Below are 13,992 nucleotides of genomic sequence, written 5' to 3' on the forward strand. Positions count from 1 at the left end.
ATATCCTGGGTTTATCTGGAGATTGGAAAGGGATTGAGCTTCGTGGTTTGATTTTGAGAAAATACTGCTTTTAAAAGAGCTTATGTCACAACCCACAAGCTACTTAACCAGTGTGTTCATAATAATGCAAGTTATAGAAATGAGTATCAGCAGACAATTGTATTAGTATAATGGACGGTGTTTTCAATTTTTATTAAAAGACATAGCATCCCATACCGAGGTTTCTCAGTGGGTCAGTTTAATTTCTTGGGGAACCAGGTTTGCTAGTCATAAGGTAGGACCCTATTTTTCATCCTAACCTCTTGGCCAGGTTTTGTTATCCATTCCACCCTTGGCCCATTCCCATTCTTCAATCATCTTGCTACTTCCTGATGAAAACTCACAGGGCAAGGAGAATATCTGAGCAATTGTCTTAGATTCAAGATCACATTTATTGGGAATTAGATTTCAAAAAATGTTAACCACCATTTTGCGATATAGCCTGCCTTCTACTCACGTTTATCAGCTAAGAACTCTGCTCAAGATATATTTGTTTCCTTTTCTTCCTCCTCTAGTGTGTGAAGGAATTTTCTCTTTAACTTTAAACTTTAATAGTAGGTATATGGAGAAGCTTAACACATTAAGCGCCCTGTCAGTCACCAGTGACTGACACTATACTTTCCGTCCAGAAGACAAAACAGGCTGGGCGCTTAACGTGTTAATATAGAACCGTCTGAACAGCTGATGTTCAGAACCGAAATGCAGCTCGTATGAGAGCTTCCTTTCACTACCAAAAGCAAGTAGGGACTATACAAGCTCCACACTTTGGCATAGGCATTAACTAAAGAAACCATTGCGGCACCACCACACCTGCCCTCTCCCCTCCCTGGTGCTAGAACAAACTATATGATCAGAATTGTTTCCTAATCTTTACAGAGCATCATCAGTTTTTCAAAAGCATGCCCTTTCTCTTTTTTCTTTTCTTTTCTTTTTTTTTTTTTTTTTTTTTTTTGGCAGTGTTGAAACAGAGGATGCTGGGAACTATGTTAGGATGGTTGTTAAGCCCTGAGCTGTTTAGACTGTTTATTTTCCAAGACTCCTGGGAATACAAGGGCAGCAATTTCCATTCTGTTGAACTCAGTGGAGCTTTGAAAAAGGAAGTTAAGACAAGGAGAAAGGCCCAGCATTTCCCCTGGTTGCCGAGGTGCCTCTCAGTAATAATTCTACAGTGTTAAAAATCAAGTGTAAGTTATTCTAGACTAGAGTTAACTCACTGAACCCATCCTGTAGCCAAACAGGTGTAGGCTCTGTGACATGGATGAACTAGAATGAAAGCTGGCTGGGGTGTCGGGCAGCACACCCCGTTAGCCGGCCCTTCCCTTAATTATCCTGCCTTTTAGGCTCTACCTGGTTGGGACATGGGGGCCTCTGGGCCTCCCAGCCCCACATGTTTATACTTCTTATCTGAGCAGCACTTAAGTTCCCGGGGTTCTTGCAGAAGGATTCCAAGGGACTTTAAACACAAGTGGATTTGACTGAAATCAGTAAGCAAAGAGACTAAATTTACTCAAACATCTGAGTTGGAGATTAGCATTCTGCAGAGGGGTTTTCTCATCAAACCCAATTACCCATCCAGCTCGCTTTTTCACTGCTTTTCAGTGGCAATTTCCAATGTTGCCCCTAAAACATGCCCTGTTCACCATGGGATTGGCCCATGTAACCCACCAATTGCAGTTACACTGTGCAGGGGGCCCCAACCCCCCTTCTCTAGGCACCGCCTCTCCATCTTGATTTCTGCCTTCCTTCCCCTTCTGTTTTCCAGGTTTTGTTAGCTACGACAATCCAGTGTCTGCACAGGCTGCTATCCAGGCTATGAATGGCTTTCAGATTGGCATGAAACGCTTGAAGGTCCAGCTGAAGCGCTCCAAAAACGACAGCAAACCTTACTGATCCTAACCCCAGAGGCTCCCTGCTCTTGTTTTAGCTTTCTTAGGGTAAGTCCCACGAGCCAGCCTGTTCTCACAGGGAAGGCAGAGGAGGACCACATTGCCAACTTTTACCAAGAGAGACGGTTATTTTTACAATAAGGCCTCCATTTCCCCCTCCCACCCCCAATCCAGTTCGCCATATTTCAACTTGGGCTACCTTGTTTCTATGAGTAAACTCCTCCAGTTGTGCCACTGTATTCTCCTTTGTTTTGCAATTTGAATCTCCACTTTTTTTTTTTTTTGCTTTTTTTTTTTTTTTAAGGAAAACATACATACACAAATAAATGACATCTTGATCATTTAAAAGGCAAACAAAGGCTAATGTGCAATTCTAACTCAGAGACCCCCTGGTGCCCTGAGAGCACTGCCTGAAGAATTCACCCCCTCCTGTCCTGTTTATCCCTAGGAGGGCACCAGCTGTTTAGAGGTCAAGGTGGTGGCCTAGAGCAAGAGAAAAGCCAGGAGAAGCACTTAAAACAATACAAACGTCTTTCCACTACATTTGGTTTGTTTTAATAAGTAGGAATTTATTTTAGGGTTCAAAGAAACATGACATTTATTGGTCAGGTTATTACACTGGTTGTCTATTTTGTTATTGTTTTATTTTAGTTTTTAGAAAGGATTAATGTAAAAAAGATTTAGAGATCTGTTTCTTAAAGCTACAGGGTTTAAAAATAAAATAACAATGAATGAAAATACTTGATGTTTCTTGAAAGATAAATTTAATAATAAATAATACATAAATAATACATAAATAAAAAAGAAAGCCACAGGCCTGTAAATTTTATTTGTAAAAAAAGCATTTCTATTTTTGTACAAAATTTTTACTGCCTCAGAAATAATGGAAGTTATTTATTGCCTATTGTTAACTTATTGGGTACCTAAAGAGCAGTTCTCTGTGCTAGTTAGATCCTTTTGAAGTAGTCTCTAAAGGAATCGTTCTAGGAATGGGTTTTTTTTCACCGTTGAACCCTAGGCCTGAAGTTCATGCTTTATCCTCTTGTTGTTTGTATCTGTCTGATTATTTTGTTTGTAACTTCCATTATCTAGTTTGCAGTTCAGTTGTCTGACTTTCCCCTTATGTTACATTTGTTGAAACTGGATCCTCCCCGTCCCTTGCCAGCCCCTCACCCCAAAACACTGGGAATCCATCCCCTCTCCCTCTCTCTGGATGGATTCTCTTGGGGTTCCATTGTGCTGTGATAAAGATTGTTAAAGAAATGCAAATTATGTGGATGGCTAGTAGACTCCCTAATGACCTAAGATTTGCATTAGTTTTTCTCCTGCACCCTTAAGAGTGATTTTGTTGCTGCTGCGTAGACTCTGTGTAACTTTTTCCTCTCCCTTGTTTTCTCCCTAGACATCTTCATGCCTGTTAGTTCACCGTTTGCCTAGCATGTCCCTGTGGCGTCTCAAAAAAAAAAGTTTCATCGTCCCGTCATTGTTTCTGATGTCTTTCTGACCTCACATCATATTTGGTTCTCCTACTGACCTTTGATCTAGTTTGACCTTTGAAATTTGCATGTGACCTCATCTAGCTATGAATTCTGGGAAGTCAATGTGAAAAACATTGCTGCATTCATGCAAGACTGAAATTTATTATTAGAAAAAATAATTATAGAAAAAAACCTGTGGCAAAATGTTTTTCTTATTTTTTTTTTTCTTTTCATAAAACAGACTTGAAAGTATTATACAGGGATTGGCATTCTTCCCGGTCACTGGTAACAATAGCAATATGTGTCCAGGGACACAGAATGTTGGTTTCTAACAGACTACTTCCAAAAACAGTTTGAGAAAAAAACTGTCTGATTTTAAGTCTCTAGAGGTCTGTAATAGTTTTTACATTTTTCAGGCAGTGTAAAGTTTTTTGATAAGGCCATTTTAGGTGGCTCACTTTCTCATTAAGATATATATATAGAACCACTTTTTGTAGATTAGTATAAGAAAAATATTTACCCTGTTTTGGGGCAAATGCTACCTATTTGTGTCACCTTTTGCTGAACTGACTCACAGTTAGACAATCCATGGTTTAATGCACATGAAATTACCTATATTTTATACTGTTTCAATGTACAGGAGAAAGGTTACTGTAAACTGTGTTGCGTTGGTGCTTCTGTGACTTAAGTTGTGGTTTCATCATGAGTCTTATGGTCTTAATGTTCTTTGTTGATAAGACAAGTTTAGAATTGATTTACTTAAAAAAGAATTTCAAAAAAAAGTTGTTTGCTTAAAAAAAAAAAATTTCATGTGAGGGGGGGAAAAAAAACTATTCCAGAATAAGTTTTGTGTTGGCTTGTAAAGCATTGATGTCATTTTTTTTTTATTGTGGACTATTTAGATGTGTTTGTGTTCAGCAAAATGTGATTTTTTTTTTCTTTTAAAGAAAAAAAGTGAAAATATATAGTGCCAAATTCCAAAGGTACTTCCTTCCTAGAGCTTCAGTGTGTTTCTTGTGAGAAGTAATTTGATAACATGGGTATTTTATTATGTGTTTTGTATAAATCCCTAATATTTAAAAAACAAAAAACAGAAAAAAAAGAGGTTAAAAAGTTTGTTAACTTGCTATCCTGTGGTCTTGTTGCCTGAAATTGTTAATGTTTGTTATTTCTCTATGATGTTTTTTGTAAGACATTGTATAAGTGCCCATGTCTCACTTTTTTAACCACTCTGCACATCAATGCTGTGATGGCAACCTCACAATGTATTTTCTTCATAATATATGGAAACCTCTAAGGTGAGAAAGTTTTGAACTTTTAACCCTTTCTACCCAGAGCTATCTGGAATGTTGATAACTTTTATACTGTCATTTAGTTTGTTTTGGGGTGATTCTAATTTGGATTTTTTCCCCCCTACATATATCTTCTCTGAGTTGTTTTTGTCTTTACTACTTTTTTATCCTTTGGTTGAGATCCAAAAGAAAAAAACTCCACAAGGCAAATCTGCAGGAAAAATATATAAGTATCTTTAACCCTCTCTGCTTTTTTCCCCCCTTCACCATTTTGGTTTTCTTTACTTCTGATTTTTTCTGGTCATTTTTTAAAAAAGAATTCTTAATGTGCTGCTAGAATTCCTTTTGTTTAAAAACAGTTTATTAAGTAAACCTTCTGAGAGGGATGGTGGGTAGATTCAGCACCTAACTAAACCTTCAGTTCTGTATGCTATTGAGATCAGATGTAGTGGTATGTTCCAGTTAAGAATTTTTCATATACCTTCCAGATAAATGATGTGGTAATCGGGTAGTTTTTTGAGGTATTTTTGCTTTTGTTTCCTAAATACTCCTAATTAATATTTCTAATCAGCCATTGTGCTGGGGATTTCTCTGACTCTCTGGGCACCTCGATAAGCAAGGTGTCTGGAGTTAGTTGAGAGTCCTTTCCCCTTCATACGTGTCTAATTTTTTAATTGAATGCATGTACTGACCACTTAAATAAAACTCAGTTCTCTATCCCAGTTACTGACCAAATACCCAGCATCAGTTCCTGCTGCCACTTTTTAAAGTGCCATGTTACTTTGACTTTTACTTCACGTAAACAGATCTCCTTGCTGACCTGACAAATCCCAGTGTCCTCCCAGCAGCCCCAATACAAACTCCTGCTCTCCTGAAAGCGGGCCCTGGAAGCTTCTTTGTCTCTAACAGAGTTCAGAAACTGCTGGCTCCCTGTCCTTCCTCCTTTTCCCACTCACCACCCCACTTGGTTTAATCTGTGTGTGGATGTGATAGCCCAGGGATGGAAAGGACTAGCCTCTAATGATGCAAAAAAAAAAAAAAAAAGTTTCCTTCTTACGGCACGTGCACTTATAATGACATGATTTGTATTATCCTCACACGTGTTTACTACTGCTGGGGCCTTCCTTCATCCTTTGAGGGCTATTTTGTACTTCCTGCAGCAATCAGCTGAAACAAAAGTTATCACACACGTCTCTCTCGCGTATAGTATGTGGTGGTGTGTAGACACATGCATAGGAACACAAGAGAACACCATCTGAACTTCTTAGATTCCTTCTGAATCTCTTCATGTACCAGTCTCTACAGAGATCTCAAAACCGTTTTTTCCGATTTCTTCACTGAAGCAAACTGCCCTCCCCCTGCCCGCCTCTCTTTTCGCCCACCTGCACCTCCCCCGGGGGAATGGAGTGCAGCTGACCGGGGGCTCAGGGTGGGCACTTTGAGTTGAGTGTTTCTTATTTTTGCAGGCAACTAAGACACACGGAGTGGGAGAGTCCGTTCTTCCTGGGTTGTTGGGGGTATTTTTGGCATGTTTCATTGTTCAGAAGATAACCCTCCTCAGAGACAAGTCGTTCTTTTAGTCACTTTATCTTTTAATAACAAAAGGGAAAAGCTGCAAGGGTGCAAGGGCCTGTGCCAGAAGGAAAACACACAGCAAAACTGCTTTTTTAAAAATCAAGCGTAGAGAACAGTCATTTTTAAACTAAATTAGAGAATTGTGATCCAACGGCAGTCCTTAAGGCGGAACAAGTTCATCTTTCTTTCACCGTAGGGGTTCTAATTCTTTGGCTTGTGCTACTCTGGACTCATTTTACTGTTGTTTTTATTATTATCTTAAGTGCTAATTAACAAGAAGAAATAAAATTTTAAAAAAACCTGTAGTTTCATTACCTTTTTGAATAATGTCATACAAAAAATGTATTTGTGTTTTTTTGTGCTGTGAGAATTGTTGTTTGTAGATTAATATCATTTTGTTTAGAATTACAAAATAGTTTTTAAATATTGTCTGAGAAAAGCCAAAGTTAATGCAACCTAGTGGAAACTGTAAGACCATTGAGTATTGTTTGTTTTATTGATGCATTTGGATTTTGTTGTTTGATGGAATTTGAGCCAAAAAAAAAAAAATGCAGGCTTTCCTATTTCTACAATTGATTGTACTTATTATGCATTTTGTACCAGTGGAACTTTTTATACTGGAGATTAAAAAAATGGAAATTTTTGTGGCTTACTCTAGTGGGCCCCCTGACAATGACTGATTTCAAGTTTGATTTCTGGTTGATAGAAAGAAAGTTGGTTTTCTTTTGAGAATTAAAAACTTTGGCTTGATTTCTTTTTTCCCTTTGCTTATATCTAGAATTAGAATTTTGTCTTAAAATACAGCGGTAAGTTTCACTTTTTATTCTGTATTGTGCAGTTACACAATAAGGTAATTAGATTTAGAAGTACTCAGTCACTTTAAGTGGATAAATGTATTAGTTAAAACTTTAGGGGTTTGCTTTTTGCTGTTTAGATCAAAGTTTTTTCTGATTCTTCTGTCCTCATTGTGAACATAACCGTGTAGTTGAAACAAACTTATTTTTGTAACGTATGTTATTGTGTGATGCAGTTTTTTGCTTCTGTCTCCAATATTAAACCATTTTCCTAATACTTGTTTCTCTCTCTGCGTGTTGTATTGTTGGTAGTCATTATATGTTGGTGATACATCTACACACCTCACTGTTTCACGTATCTGTTTTTTTCTCTATGTTGTGTAAAAAGATACAGTCGATTCCACCTAAGTGAATATCTGATTTGGGGGAAGGAGAAACTGCACACCAGTCACCTCTGGTTTACGTCCAATGGCCATTCTAACAACTGCTTCCACGATTTACACTTATTTCTGTGATTCACCTACATAACTGCCTACACATTTGCCAAGACCTTATATTCTGACCGCACTGGGAAATGTCACCTCTTCTATCCTCTTCTGACCTCTCTCCCTCCTCTTTTCACTCCCCTCTCCCTCTATCATGGGTGTGTGTATGCAGTTCTTCTTCTTGTTGTTGTTGTTCTTTTCCAGGGAGAGGAAGAGGGAGGGAGAGATAGAAGCATCGATGAGAGAGAATCATTGATTGGCTGCCTCCTGCATGCCCCCTGCTGGGGATTGAGCCCACAACCCAGGCATGCGCCCTGACCAGGAATCAAACCATGACCTCCTAGTTCATAGTGGATGCTCAACCACTGAGCCACGCAGTCTGGGCTATATGCAGTTTTTAACATTCATTTCAAACTGCTGCTGCTTTGCTGCATAACCTTAAGAAACTTCAGAAGAGAGGCAGTAGAACTTCTACCTACCCACAGGTCCAAAGGCATAATATTATAGCCATATTCTTCTTAGAAACTAATCACATTTTTAAAAGAGGTGAGCTCTCGAGGGCAGAAAAAATAAACTTACTTGGTGAATAGAAGATGTGAAAAGAGTTAAGTCTGTGTGTTGTGTCAACCAAGAGAAAGAGAGAGAGAGAGAAGTAATTTAAATGATGTATGTTTAAGAGTTAATTGAATCCAGGAGCAACTTTAATCATTAAAACTAATAAGGAAAGAAATATATCCCAGAGCTCAAATGGAAGCTCTACTCAGTGGGTGGGGTGGGAGGGGGAGGTCAAGTTCCTCAGGCTTCAGTCTTCATAATCTGTGGCCCCTTTCCAAATGACAGCCAAGGATGTCCTGTGCACCTGCACACTCCCTCCTGAAGGAAGGAATGCTTTTTAAAAAGCCTTGTCCCCTCACTAGCACCCCAACCCCAGTTATCAGAAAGAGAACTAAAGAGTAAACTAGTCCTTGTATGCCCTCTAACTGAAGCCACAGGCCCTCTGCCCCGTTCTGCCACCTCTCATGCTCAGGAATCTGATTGCTCTCCAAGTGCTCTTAAAAGATTCCATGATGTTTGCTCCCTGTCGTTGCTCTCCCTCCAACGTTTCAGATGCACAAGCTCTGTCTGACTCTGGCCCCCAGCACCAGGCAGCCTTCCTCTGGCTGCCAATCAGACTCTCCGTGCAGGTGCTCAGGCCTTTCACCTGGTTTCTGCAGCCCTGTGAGCCCTAGATTGTCTTTTCTAGTTGACTCAACAACCGAGGGGCCTGGTAATGTGGAAGAAAAAAGGCTCTTTCCTCCATAGGCCGAACCCTCAGTGACTTGCAGCAGCTCCAAACCTACACAGATGGGAGCTGACTTCCTGCCATTACTTCTATTGTAAATCTCATCTTAGCCTTCATCAGTTTGCCTCTGAAAAGCCACAGTTACATTAGTGGTAAAAGATGGCTAAGGGTGTGGTTTTTCTTTCCTTTTTTTGCTGGGGCGGGGGGGTGGGTGTGAAGGAGGGGAGAAAGGGAATTAGGTAAAGAGGGTGAGCAAGTGTTTATTTTTTAAATATGTAAGATTATATATATATATATATATATATATATATATACACACACATATATATATATATAATCTCCATTTAGCACAAGGCAAATACTCATGCTAAGTAAAAGAAGGGAAAGACAAATCCAGTTTTTTGTTGTTCTGAAAAAACAACAAAAACAATAATTCTCCAAAAGGGACAAAAATGCTAGTTTCCTTAAGCACTCTTGACTACTGCTTAAATTCATACTTACTTGATTCTGTAAAACACCGCTGCAGTGTTAGCAAGGTGCATGCATGGCCCACCTTGGGAAATTACAGAGCTGTCCATGTTTACCTTGCTGGTGGAAGCCACCGCCCACAGCCCACAGCAGTTATGAGCAGTACATGGTCTGGGGCTCTTAGCTGGCAGGCTAGGGAACACAGTGAGCATAAACGGACTGTGAATCGTTCCTGATAAGTGAATAAAAAATTGTGACCAAACAATCAGCTTATTCACTTATCAGGAATCGACTGTTCTGCTAATGCGCTGTTTCTGTTTTTCATCTCTGTTGTAGTTCACTATTTTTGCTGTGTTCTGTTCTCTCCTCTCATGCTTGGGCAAAATCACTGGGAATAGTATCTTCATATGACCATAAAACGTTTATATCGAGTGAAAGTGATATCTTAACAAAATCTATGCACTTGCTATCAGGAACACAATACTGGATGTGTCTTATATATATTGAACTATATAGTACTCGATTTCTTAAATAAAGCTTAAGAAAGGACTGTTGTGTGTAATGTTAATGTGATTATTTTTCAAAGCAGTGTTTCTAAGGGGCATTTTTGTCCTTTTCAGTCTTGAGTGATACAGGATATTTTTCATTAAAATTATATCACTGGCTTTATGACTTAATGTTCAATAAATTGACTTTGGAATCAAAACGGAGTGGGGGGAGTTCTTCCGAGCACACTTTAGCAAGAGACAACTGGAAAGCCATCCCCTTCCAGGTGTCCATGGAACGTCTCTACCCAGGGCGCTGCGGGTGGCAGAACAGGGCAATCCTTCCTGCCCAAAGGCCTCTGGAAAGCATCCAGCATCTGCCCTAGCCTAGAAACTGCCCAACTGCCTTTATGGCTGTTCCCTCTTGAGGCTCCGAAGGAAGAAAAAGAAAGACACACCCGAGAATAATGCTGGTGTGCATCAATGCTTTTCCAAAACGACTGCCACTAAAACTAGCCCCTGCTGGGGAGCAGTGGCGGGTCTATTCAGGATGCAGGGCAACGGAAAGCAAGAGAAGATGTTTGATCATTCAGGATAAGAAGGGTAAAATTTCAAAGTGATGTGAGAGAGACATCCTAAAACAGTTGCAAAGCTTAAATGGGAAGCCTGCTGCTTGGCCCTTTGAAGGAATATTTTTGAAATTTTTCCTACAGGCCGTAAGTTGGCACAGAATGGCATTTTATGTTGGATTTATTTAGCTTTGGGGTTTTATAATAGATTTGTTTTTCTTAATGTTTGATTTAAGAAAAAAATCCTAAACTGCTATTTGCAAAATGGCACCAGCATCCTAATCCTTCACAAAATAAATCTTAGTTACCCCTGGTAATGAGGGACAGAGTATGATTAATGAAAAGCCACAGAAAATCTCCCAGCCTCTACCTCTTCCCACCCCAAACTTCCTACTTACAGATTTGTCGACAGAAACAAAGACTAGTGAAACTGATCACAAAAAGAGCAAAGGGTAGCAAAATCGAAGGGTCTAGAAAGACTGCATTGCTGGAGCCATGCAGCTTGGGATTGGGGGAGAGGTTTAAAAAAAAAAGCTTAACATTCTGAAAGCCGCTGGTCTACATGCGCAGAGCTCCAGTGTTAAGCGCTGGCTGCACGTGGAGGTGCCCTAGGAAATACTCTCTTCATAGCTTTGCCCTGAGCAGCAGTCACACAGCTAGCAAGCATCCTCGTTTTTAAACAAAACACATCCAAGGCAATAATGTGTAGGGGAGCACGGAGCCTCGGTCAGGGAACAAAAAGTGAAAACCCACATATTCCCGTCACAGCCTGCAGACCCAGCTCCGAGGGACAGCTTGAGGGCCTGTCAGGTGGGACCCGCTTTGAGGTAAATACATTTCTTTTAGCCTTTCTCTACAGGGCAGCAAAACAGCCTGGTACCTTCTACCTGCCTACATCCAGAGCATTTTTTAACTAAAAAATAAATATATGAATATACATTAAATATGTTATATACTAAATACATAAATATAAAAGACACATTGTGTTCTGCAACTGGTCAATTACAGTTAAAGTCCCAGGTAAGACCCTGCAGTTTTGAGAGACTGGATGATGCTTCCATCACAAAGCTGGTCTTAAAAACATAGAAGGCACTTAAGAGCATTTCTGGTGAGTCACACTGCCTGTTTAAATGCCAACCCGACTAGTAATTACCCGTGTAGCCTCTCTGTGCCTTAATTTCCACACTGGCAAAATGGAGGTTAAAAATACCTAATGCCTATCGCATGGGGTTGTTATAAGGATTAGCTAAGCCCACATAGAGAAAACACTTAGACCAGGACCATCACCTTGTAAGCACTCAGTACGTTCAGCCAGCTGGTAGCAGTGGTAGTAGCTACTGACATGGGCAACTAAGCTCCCCTCTGCGGCCTCGTCTCTTTCTATCTCCTCCCAGGGGTCCTCTCAGCCATCCCCAGGGAGCCCCATGGCCCTCCCTCGGTTCCTTGGGCAACTACGGACAAGGATCAACCAGAAACCACAGCTCCTCCAGCAGAGATCTCTGCACTAACAAGTTCCAGGGCAGGCTCTTCCCCTCAGGAGAAACTATACGCTGAAGACATGCCCACCTTACAGGCTAGCACACCCACACAGTCCTGCCCTACACCATGAGGCCTAACAACTCCATTCTCAGAAAGGGAAACTGATTACTCACTCTACTCCATCCCTGCTTCCTACATCTAAGTATGACACTGAGCCATCTCTTTTCCAGAAGAAATGCCTGGCTATCCATTTGTGTCCTAAATGGAAATGGCAAAATCACCTGGAGATTTGCCTGTAACAAGCCTGTAGGTTCTATGCCCTCCCGAGGCCAAGCTGTGTCCTCAGCAGCAACCTGAACTGACACACCTTTGATCACCTTGGGAAGAGCAGTGATCAGGGCTCAGAAGCCTAGATGTAGCCAAGCAGTGAGCTCTGTAGACCAGTGGTCACCAACCGGTGGTCCGTAGACCACTGGTGGTCCGTGAGGTCCGAAAGGTTGGCAACCGCTACCACCACCCCCATCTTCACCGCCCCCAATTTAGCCAAAGGCACTCTCATTTTATTTATTGTGGTCCATGTAGAATTTAAAAAGACAGTTTTGCTACTAAACACACAAAGATTTAAAACCACTACTTCAGAAGAGGGTATCTGAGAGAAGCTCACCAGTACCTAAGCTTTGTGATAAACATTTATTGTCTTTGGATTCATCCTCTTCTGCCCTTGTCTCTCTATCCCTGCTATATCCCCATAGTTCTTTGTCTGCAATGCATCACAACATTCACTCTTAATTGTGCACTGTTTACATCTTCCTTATGTCTGTTTCCCAAGCCAGACTGTGAGCTCTGAAGAAAGTGACTGTGTCTCATTCATCGCTGTATCCCCAGTGTCACACAATGCCTATAGTCAGTGTTCAAAATATTGGATGGGTGGGTGGATGGATAGATGGGTGAATATAGCAGGCAATCTTGCTGGAGCTCAAGAAAAATATGCCTTATTACATGGACAACTCAGGAAATATCTGGAGAGAGAGGTCTGCTTATGAGATGGGATGAAGATGGTAGAAATAAGAGGCAAAAGTCAGGAGCCACTATGGGAGACCTGGACACAGATAAGGATGAGGAATAACATTATTCTGTTTATGAGTCCCCAAATTCAGCTTCTGACATGTTGCTACAGAGCTAATCACCTACTGGGTCCAAAATGGAAGAATATTCCTGCTACCCTGGGTGTATTGTCATCTTTTTTAAGCTACATTTTTTACCTTCTCAGCAACATTTTAGAGATAGGGAATGTCCCTAGATGGATGTGTGACATCTAAGAGACCAGAAAAGCCACATAAATAAGTACAAATCAGTAGAAAATAATGAATAAGGGCATCTGATTCTAAGGCATTCCTGAGAAGCAGGTAACTCCCTTTAACCTTCACTTCCAGCTGCAGCTATTTATCCTGCCAACTTAGTACCTGGAGCACGATGGGGCCCAGACCATCCCACAAGCAGAAAAATATAACCAAGTCTTTAGAACAGCCTTGCTCCAGGCCTCCAGGAAATGTCCCAATTTGTCAATAACTACCTTAGGGACAATGCATAATCTACTCGTCATTCATTTGTTCAAAAGACAGGTATTAAACAGCGTGTCATGCAAGGTACTCTGTAGGAGCTGGGAGTGCAAAGAGAAGTACTACAGGATCCTGCCTCCAGGATTTTGCCATAATTAGCATGTATCTGCCAAGTAAGAAGAAACCCTCAAACCACTAAAAATGGATGATCCAGACAAACCCCTCTCTCCCCACAGCAAACACTATATCACCATGGTACCCACACGAGATTATATACTAAAGATTCACAAAGAGATGGAAACTCTTTCAGACTTTCTAGTCCTTGGCTGAGCTCAATGCTACTCGGACACAGTGTCTACCTGGCTAGAGCTTAAAGGTCTTTCTGAGGGGAGAATGTATAATAACAAAAGCATAATATGCTAAGTAGACCAGACGTCCTTCAGGACGTCCTTCCTTCTAGTCAAAGCCGCAGCAGGTGGGGGCCAAGGCAGAGGCTGCAGAGGCCCCCTGGCCACAGTGGCGGCCGGGGGGGCGGGGGGTGAGGCGGGGCCAGGGCCAAGGCCCTTGCATGAATTTCATGCATTGGGCATCTAGTTAAATA

General features: G+C 40.9%; 1 protein-coding gene across 12 annotated transcripts in view; it reads left to right on the forward strand.

The window, feature by feature from the left end:
* The window catches only part of CELF2 (CUGBP Elav-like family member 2), a gene marked incomplete at its 5' end in the record, with an annotated part of 552,657 nt that extends 546,935 nt beyond the window's left edge, over positions 1-5,722 (forward strand). For 8 of the 12 annotated variants that reach the window (XM_081085288.1, XM_081085286.1, XM_081085284.1 and 5 more), the window contains one exon: positions 1,802-2,753. In XM_081085288.1, the coding sequence (XP_080941414.1) occupies positions 1,802-1,929 (128 nt within the window). In that variant the 3' untranslated portion in view covers positions 1,930-2,753. Of the gene's footprint in view, positions 1-1,801; positions 2,754-3,327 lie in introns of those variants that run through there. The other 4 variants (XM_081085287.1, XM_081085292.1, XM_081085293.1 and 1 more) reach the window with 1 other exon arrangement.
* Between the last annotated feature and the right edge of the window lie 8,270 nt (positions 5,723-13,992).

This window comes from Myotis nattereri (genome assembly GCF_964212035.1).
Source record: "Myotis nattereri genome assembly, chromosome: 1".
Classification (NCBI taxonomy): Eukaryota; Metazoa; Chordata; class Mammalia; order Chiroptera; family Vespertilionidae; genus Myotis; species Myotis nattereri.